The sequence below is a fragment of the Gastrolobium bilobum genome, unplaced genomic scaffold, assembly GCF_033153095.1.
Source record: "Gastrolobium bilobum isolate Gb01-03AN ecotype WA unplaced genomic scaffold, APGP_CSIRO_Gbil_v1 utg1951, whole genome shotgun sequence".
NCBI classification, from domain to species: Eukaryota; Viridiplantae; Streptophyta; class Magnoliopsida; order Fabales; family Fabaceae; genus Gastrolobium; species Gastrolobium bilobum.
Window position 1 is genome coordinate 348,347 of NW_026898281.1, and position 9,118 is coordinate 357,464.

Genomic DNA, 9,118 nt, shown 5'->3' on the forward strand with positions numbered 1-9,118 from the left:
AATTGATAGTTGTACGTTATGTGAGATATGTGCATAATTTTGTAACAAAGCATAAAGTTTAAGGGTGCGAGTTGATCATACGTGATTTTATCTTTATGTTTTATGTTTTTTAGAGGATGCTTAATTTTGTAACATTAAAAAAAAAAATACAATAAGAGTTAGTATTATCTAATTAACTGCAGATAAATATGTAAATTATTATAATTTGAGTGAGGATATTCTAACTACCAAAAATTTTCACTACTAACTTATAATTTAGAAAGAAATTTTTAAGATGAGAATTTGATAGTGAAAGTTAAGAATTATAACCAGCAGAAAAACTCTGCTGACCGATGGTTTAATGAAAGAAACAAGATCCTTGCATGCTATAACAATTTTGAGCATGGAACAGAAAAAAAATTGTTATAGCATGGAACAGAAAAATATATAATATATTCTGAACTATGATTTCAAAGGTTGAAGGTGCTAATTTCATTGATGGAATAGCTTGATAATTTCGGAGGAAATCATAATATGCAAGAACTTTTAAGTTGTCTAGCAAAAAATCTACTTACAATCAACAAAAGGAAGAGTGGGATTCAATGCAAACGATTATTACTTCATGAGATACAATATTGGAAATATTGATAGAAGTTGGCTCCCCTAAATGCCTGTCCCAACCCCGTGGAATTTTTATGTAACAAAAATAAATTTGTTACTTATACTGAATTACTCGGATAATCGATGAAAAAACATTTACCACTTGATTGTTAGGTCTTAACATTATAAAAAATATATTTATAAACAAGTTTCATTTTTACTCATGTTTGTTTTTCCAACCCGATGAGGTGGTTCCTCGAGGCTTGAAAATTGAAATACTATAGTTATCTATAATAAAAAAGAATATAAGAATTCATTTTATTTACAAATGAATTTTTGCATAAAACTTGTTTCAAATTATATTATTGGAAAAAATGTGTGTCATTTTAAGAAAGAGAAAGAGATATAGATAAAGGAAGAGAGAGAGTTGACAAAAAAAATAAAGGTGTGAGTCCCACCTCTTTGTGAGAGTGAAATGATATAAGTTGTGTCATTTAAAAGGATAAAGACTTTTCCCTATATTATTTTATGCATCCAATTAATTTATAAATCATTCTCTCTTGTATTTGCGGATTTAGATTAAATTCTTTTCAATTCTATGATTAAATTGTTTCAAACCAAACCAGGTAACGCATATTCTTGATCACCTTCTGTAGGAGTACCAACTTTAACAAATTAAACTTCAGAAAACAAACGCATAGGCAGCCTTTCTGTCAAATGTTAGCGAATCATATTCATCTATGTATAATCAAGTAAATGAGATATTCTTGTCTTAACTACTAACCAAATGGTGTGCCTCTGGACACATTGTAAGAATATAATGCCTAAAGTCCTAATCGTAACCACTGTGACGACATTCTTGTGTCCAAAATCCTTTTCACCACATCTCCTACAAAAGAATCAAAGCAAGATGAGCAGCAACCTTTAATCAGACTTGTTTGTCCACTAGCCATTAATTCAGTGTGGGGACAGACGGATGGTGGAGGCACAGTGCAAACTTCACTCTTCTTGTGCTCAAGACCACATGCTGCGAGTATGGTATGCGTAGAACTCCTTGCAATGTCCTTGAAGGTAGTATAACCTGAATCAATACATAAAAGGCATTTAGAAGATTTCGATGACAATGATCAAAAAGCAAATAAATGGAACCACGATGCAATTTCCCTGTTATAAGAAATCATCATGGAAAGTGGAAACGTATTCCATTGTTTGATTGAAAGTGGATTAACACACACATGGGTGCCTCAGTGAAGGTTCTCTTCACATGACAGGAAAGCCTGTCCAGGTTTTTTGTAATGGTCTTGGACTTGTGGCTGGATGAATGATGATGAACCATGCTCTAACCCTCCCTTGTCCCTTCCCATATGAGGAAGGGGGAATTGAAGAAATAAACTATCTCTGGCTGATGGAAGAAAAACTACTCTTACCTAAATCAATATCTCGAGACAAGCTCTTCAGGTGGCTTTTAACCATTGACTGCAACTGCTCCTTCACATTGTGGAAGTTACTCTCTTCTTTGAAAGCAGGGGTTAAACTACCATCAGTGACAATGTTTGGTCTACTGCTGCACTGATAATCTGATATGGTGGGTGTCCCCGCAAGTCCAGGCCATAGCATCCCATTCACAGGCCTGTTGACAAACGTAGTTGAATCCTGAACCACTGGCCTTTTTGCATTGCTTATTCTTATGGAGAAGGGATCTCCATTCTGCATCAATGGAGAAGTATAGTTGCATAATCTCTCCTCAAAGAATGTGTGATATGATGTTCCCACTTCCTGTGTCCTTGTATGTTGAGTGGCTGGTTCCCTACTTTGATCAATTTGAGAACTATATAAGTTACTCATTGAACCGGTAGCTGAAATACCATCAGTTCTGCCAGTTGGAGAAGTCATTCTATCTATTGAAAGTAGCTGCTGAATTTGACGGTGTATCCAGCGTCTCTCTGATAAAGTTGGTGCCCCTCCTCCAGATACAGGAGAGCCTCCTTCAACACTTCTGCCAGAAAATCTAGATGAAAGATGCCCGAAACCTTGATTAAAAGATGCACGAGGTGAAGACATCAAGTTGAGGTCTATACTTTCTCGTACATGAACTGGTGATGGTCTAACAGGAAGGCTTTGGGTTGTCACCCCTGGATCAGCCACACGTTCTTGAACCTGGGAGCTTGAAGATCCCAAAGCAACTGGTCTACAACCATCACAATACCAATTACCTTCAGGTACTTCCCGCCCCAAACCAACACAATAAGTGTGTGCAGGGGTATCACAGATATCACAGAGTAACATGAGGCCATCATCTCCGCCTTGATGGCACTCTGAACAAATAACATACTCATATGGATCAATATAGCTCCTGAGTTCTTCTTCGGAGGGCTGATAAACCTGCATGTGAAATCAAAACATTTTCACCAGGTGCAACCAATTGAAGAGGGTGCAAAAACATGAGCAAAAAGTCAAAAATTACCAGAAGCAAAATTCAAATACCTGATCACGTTCTGGCACTTGTATCACCGTTTCTCTCAAGTCGATCCCCTCCGTTGATCGTGCAGGCTTACTGATTGTTTTGAATCTCTGCTTACACAAAGGGCAGCGAGATTCCACCTTCGACCACTCCATAATGCAAGCAAAGCAAAAATAGTGAGCGCAACAACTTAGTACTCCCCTTACTCTTCTTTTATTTTCCTCAGACAGACAAATTCCACACACCTGCTTTCCCACCTCACTTTTTAAATCCTCTACCTTTTCTTTACCCTTACTTTGTTGAGATTCCTCTATCTTTTCCTTACCCTTCCGGCCCGGGGGCTTCCGTTGCTGATGTGGAACTTCATGTACTCCAACCTCCTCATTTTTCACTAGAATGGAAGAACTCCTCAAGTTCCTTCTTAAACTTCTACATAATTCCTCGGCTTCTCTCAACTGTTCTCTCTCTTCTTCAGAGATAGTAAACTCATAATCAGATGATCCAGACAAACAATCAGAATTGGAATTGTAATCTTCAAGAAGTCTTCTCCTTTTCCGGCCTGGTTTTTTCCAACTCTTTGTCCTGATGGCTGGGCCGTTATCTATAAAATCATCTGCATTGTCACATTGTACTTTCCTCCTTAATCCTCCATTCTTTCTTCTTTTCTTTCTCAAAGGCTTCTTTGAAGCGCTAGATCTCCTCCTTTTCCTACCTCTGGTAGAAGTCACAGAAGCCCTTCTCCCCAAAATCTTCTTGCCCATTTTCATGGCATTATTTTTCTTCTTTCTCCCCCTTGTTTCTTCTTCCTCATCTGAGTAATCTTCCTCCTCTATTGTAAATTCCTCATCGTCATCAAAATTGAAATCCTCATCCTCATCCTCATCTCCATCTGCCTCTTTTTCTTGTTCTTCTTGTTCTGCATATGTAATCCTTTGCCTCTTCCGTGAGGTTTTACTTGCAATTTTCTGCTGACCACAAATGCCATTTTTGGCCTTTGATCTATTGAATTTCCTCACTCGTTGAATTTCCTCCTTCTCTTCTGGAAAACCACCAAAACTCTCCTCGGATGCGCATCCATCTAAAGAAGATAAATCCTCCTCTGGACAATCAGACACATCTCCAGCATCATCTGAAACCACATAATCTTCATCAGAATCATCAGAACCACCTTCCTTTGACCGAACCTTTTTCCTGAAATTGCGTTTGCCACTAACCTTTCCTCCCCTTGCCATCTGTTCTCACACAAAAACAGAGAGCAAAACCCCAAATTTATCAAAACCCCATTCAAGGGCATAAAGCGTCAAAACTTCTCAGAACAACAAAAACACATGAAATCAAATCATATCATTATTCTTCCATCCAAAGGTTCCACTTAAAACTCAGATTTATTCGTAACTAATAAGGAAGTAAACAACAACGAAGTAAAGATCTGATTTAGCAATTAGCACAAACATGGGAGGAATTAATTACAGAGATCCTATGATTAGTTTGGTCATAAATGATGAGAGGATTATGCCACCGAAGCAAAACAAACCGTGGCAAACAAGAAATTAATAATAAGATGTAACTTTCTAAGAATTTGAACGAATGAAAGAGGAGCCTCCAATTCAATATAGATAAAAGGGAAACAAAAAATCACGTGAATCAAAGAGCATAGCAATTGGGGTTACCGAACAGGAAAGGAAAAAAAAACCCGTTTAGATATTTCAATTGAAACACGAGATAATGCCTAGTTGAAGTGGGAATCTTACAAAGAGAGAAAAAGGAGAGGGCTGAATAAACACCATGACCATACCTGGGAAAGGAGGAACAAAACAGAGCGCAGAGTATGAATTGGGTTTCCGAATTCTGGAAAACGTTTGTTTTGTTTGTTACGCTGTTCGTTTCTTTTTGTTTGGTATCCTTTATTTATTTACTTTCACAACCAAATAAAGAGAGAGAGAGAGAGAGAGAGAGAGAGAATTTTCATTACCAGAGCGTTCAAATGGCGTCCGCGACCCTGTCACCTGTGGGTAGGTTCCGCTCCAAATTACCAAAACACCTTTTGTGGGCGTTACAACTGTAACTTGATATAGATCGCAACAGGATTCGTGTATTATTTGATCAATTTTTTAGATCGCGTATCATGGCTTTTTGATCTTAGTAGTGTCATTTTCATAAGGTTTTACCGGAATAATTTTTTGGTCAAACATATTACCTATATAATGCATAAGGACGCGGTACTGTGAGAATCACTTTAGGACGTGACACTTTAGCAACCGCGTCTTTTGCATTTGTTCCTGACCATTGGAACGTGATACCCTGGCAATCACGTCCTATTCCCAAGACCTAAAACGTGATACCCTGGCAATCACGTCCTATTCCCAAGATGCGGTACCCTCTCAGCCACATGTCAGTGGGTCCCATCCCAAAAAGAATTCAACGGGAAGCGGTAGTGTATAAGCCGCGTTCCAGGTTACAAGTCAAGTCGAAGTCAAACAGATATATATTTCACCTAAAATTTAGACATATTGATATATTCACGGTAAAAGAGTTCAAAAAATCCAATAAAAGCAACAAGTCATTTTCGTACAAAATGGTTTTTATAGTTGCTAGCAATTTATTCTTTACTGGTTAGAAGACTAACTCTTAAACCAGAGAATAATTAATTTAGAAATTTACTAACAATAAAATTATAATTATTATAATTTTAAGGTGTTGGATGAAGGTCTTTATAATAGTTTATATTATTCACTTACACACTCACTCATACAAAACTACAAAAGCCCTTTGTGCTTGAAGTATGAATTTTGCATAGATTCTCTTTTTTTTTTTTACCTTAATATAAATCATTAAAAAAATTGGATTAAATTGTTTCTTTCACATATTGGAAATCGGGAAAGCAGACCAAACACGAAACAGGGGTATAAGATTAGGTACTATTGGATTTATTAGATTTTATGTACTCTTTTACAATGAATATATCAATATGCCTAAATTTTAGGTGAAACATATATATCTGTTTGGCTTTGACTTGACTTGTAACCTGGAACGTGGCTTATACACTACCGCTTCTTGTTGAATTCTTTTTGGGATGGGACCCACTGACATGTGGTTGAGAGTGTACCGCGTCTTGGGAATAGGACGTGATTGTCAGGGTATCACGTTCCAGTGGTCTTGGGAATAGGACGTGATTGCCAGGGTATCACGTTCCAGTGACAAGAACAAATGCAAAGGACGCGGTTGCTAAAGTGTCACGTCCTAAAGTGATTCCCACAGTACCGCGTCGTTATGCATTACATAGATAATATGTTTGACCAAAAAATTATTCCGGTGAAACTTTATGAAAACGACAGTACTAAGGTCAAAAAGCCGCGTATCATATTGTAAGATACATAAATATAATAAAATATAATTAATATAATATAAATTTAAATTCTAAAAAAGATTTATTAAACAAAATACATAAATAATTAAAGTGTAAATTATTTATTCTCCTACTAATCAATTATTATGAATAATATTATCACTGTCAGCATTTATATTAGTGATATAACTAATTTAGCATCCTTATTATTGGGATAATCATTTGACTCATCTCTCTTTTCTTGTTTAACAATCTTGAAGTCTTTTTCTCTTTTTTTCTAATCGTTATTATTTTATTTTCCTTATTAATAGTAATTTTTTAAATTTTTTAAATTTAAATCATAAAATAAATCTTTTTTAATAAAAAATTACAAATTGATTTTATTTTCGTATAGTATAATAAGTATCGCACGATACAGTATCGCACGATACAGTATCGTATTTTATCATTCGATACAAATTAATTTCTGATATATCCCACGATATGTATCGTTGGACTTGTAAATCATTTCATATCATACGAATCGTATCGTGTATCGTATGATATTGATAACTATGATATCTATATCTATACCATTTGCATATTTTTTTTTTTAATCTATATTATTACAAAGTGTTATGGACTTGCCTATATTCTAGAAAATCCAATAAAGGATAGCAGAAACAGGAAAGAAATCTTTTACTAATGACGATCATATCCAGACAGTTAAGAGAGAATTGGAGAAATATTCCTTAATTATACTAATCCTACTGCGGCAGCAATGGATCAACAATTGGACCTCCAATACTCTTAAGAGGTCCAAAAGTCCACTTCTGCCAGGTAACCCATCTATAAATAAGGGGTTAAACCAATAAGGTACACACACTTTAAACCCTCTCTCTTCACTGTGCACACACCCCACGTCCTGGCTATGTCGTTATATTACAGTGCACAGTGATCCGCTTATCTTTAGGGTACCTCTCCTATAGGTACTTGAGAGAGGACAAACAGATCCAAGATTAACATACCAATCTCTGATTGGACAGATCGATCTATCAGATCATAACACAAAGGATATTATATTTTACTATTATATTCATTATTCAGAATTATTTATTTAAAGATTAAAAGTATACAGATTAGTATACAGATTATGAATTTCTTAATTTCTCATTTATAATTTACTTTTAAACATTTTTTTATCATTATTTGTATATCTAAAAAAATAATAATAAATTAAAATTTATCGATGTGCTAGTAGTTATAACTGTCTTCAAGTAGCCTCTATTTTATTTAAACTTTATATTTTAACAAAAATAAAAAATGTGAATTCATGCGGTAAAAGAAATATATAGACATGAAAAAAAAGGAAATTTAAAAAAAGGTAAGCTTAAATTACTTTATATATGTCTATAGTTTTATCAATTTTTCAAATGAATTATATATGTCTATAGTTTTATAATTTATTTAAAATTATAAATGAATTATAAGAACCCATAAAATTGTGATTATAATGAATAAGTTAATGAGTTTAATAAAAATCTCTTCTTCTTTTTTGGTAAGCAACAAAAATCTCTTTAATTTATTAAAAGTTAAGCAATTTTAACATCATCGATTATTAAAACTTTAATTATAATTTTTCAGAGATCTAAAAAGTTAATTATAAGTTTTTAAAACCTAAAAAATTTAAAAATTAATAAAACTATGACGACATACATCGTAATTTAACCAAAGATTAATTTTATGCGATCGTTCTTTGATAACGGGGGGAAATACATTTCATAAAAACATTCAAAACTTTATTTTTTTTAGTATAAAAAACATTTAAAACTTTGCATGTGCATAATAGAGTTTTTCCATTAGGCGAATGACGAGTATGCCCCGGGATGCGCCGCAGAGCAGTTCAACTGGATCTGACTTTTAAGCACATTGAACTGGTCAAAGTCGCCCTCGAATCAGGACCGTTGATTTTCAATTTAAAGAGAAAAAAAATGAAAGAGAGGACATTAATAATCATAAACGACGGCGTTTCAAGTTAGGTGCAGTGCAGGTGTAAGGTGGATAGTTAGAGAGAGAGAGAACCAAATGGCAGTTTCGTAAACAAGCAACGGCCACCGCAATATAGGGTAGCGTCCACACGATCTCTTGTAGCTTTTATTATATGCTTGAGCTGGACGGCATTGGGCTTTTGCACCACGTGCTCTTTCCTTGACTCCTCAATCAATATCTATTTCTTTATTTTCCTTAATAAATCATTAAGAGGACAAGGAATGGTTTAGCACTCCAGCTTTTTACATTTATTAAATAACTGTACCTAATAAACAAAAACATATAAACGATTTATTTCTAGTTACATATTCAATCTCTGATTTTTTTTTCCCCCTTCTAAAACAAACAATCTTTCAACTGGAGGTTCAGAGCGTGGTGTTACAGTACTTATAAAAATTAAAATTGCATTCATATCTATTAAATAAAGAACATTAATAAAATTATATTAGATATTTTTCTCAATGAATGTTTTTTTTGTTTTTTGATAATCGGCTTTTTCCAATAGCCGCCACTCCTTTGGGCTTTATGGGTGACCCATTTCGGCCCGCATTAGACTAAGACTGACGAGGATTGGGCTAGCGAGACCAGATTAAGCCCAAGCTATTAACCTGGAAGGTCGATAGTGGCAAGGTACGTAACTGGAGTTGAGACCCATTTATTCCGGTCTTCCAACAAACTTGGGAATTTTTTTGCCAAGGCCTATC

General features: G+C 34.9%; 1 protein-coding gene across 2 annotated transcripts; it reads right to left on the bottom strand.

Annotated features, from left to right (window-relative positions):
* Positions 1-1,289: 1,289 nt before the first annotated feature.
* On the bottom strand, positions 1,290-5,067 carry LOC133314476 (uncharacterized). Of its 2 annotated transcripts, none has more exons than XM_061515958.1 (4): positions 5,013-5,067; positions 3,064-4,272; positions 2,007-2,961; positions 1,290-1,660 (listed from the first exon to the last, which is right to left on the bottom strand). In XM_061515958.1, exons 2-4 carry the CDS (start codon positions 4,270-4,272, stop codon positions 1,404-1,406), a joined length of 2,421 nt encoding a protein of 806 aa, XP_061371942.1. In that variant the 5' UTR covers positions 5,013-5,067; the 3' UTR covers positions 1,290-1,403. The 2 variants fall into 2 exon arrangements, with proteins under 2 accessions (XP_061371942.1, XP_061371941.1); XM_061515957.1 differs by lacking the exon at positions 5,013-5,067 and adding an exon at positions 4,836-4,951.
* Positions 5,068-9,118: the final 4,051 nt, after the last annotated feature.

What these genes read in the sequence shown, in the direction of transcription:
- LOC133314476 (XM_061515958.1), bottom strand. Translation starts at nt 4,272, where the DNA reads ATGGCAAGGGGAGGAAAGGTTAGTGGCAAACGCAATTTCAGGAAAAAG. An exon ending in AAGTGCCAGAACGTGATCAG is followed by an intron (nt 2,962 to 3,063) that starts GTATTTGAATTT and finishes TTTCACATGCAG; the next exon opens with GTTTATCAGCCCTCCGAAGA. An exon ending in GTCTCGAGATATTGATTTAG is followed by an intron (nt 1,661 to 2,006) that starts GTAAGAGTAGTT and finishes GTATTGATTCAG; the next exon opens with GTTATACTACCTTCAAGGAC.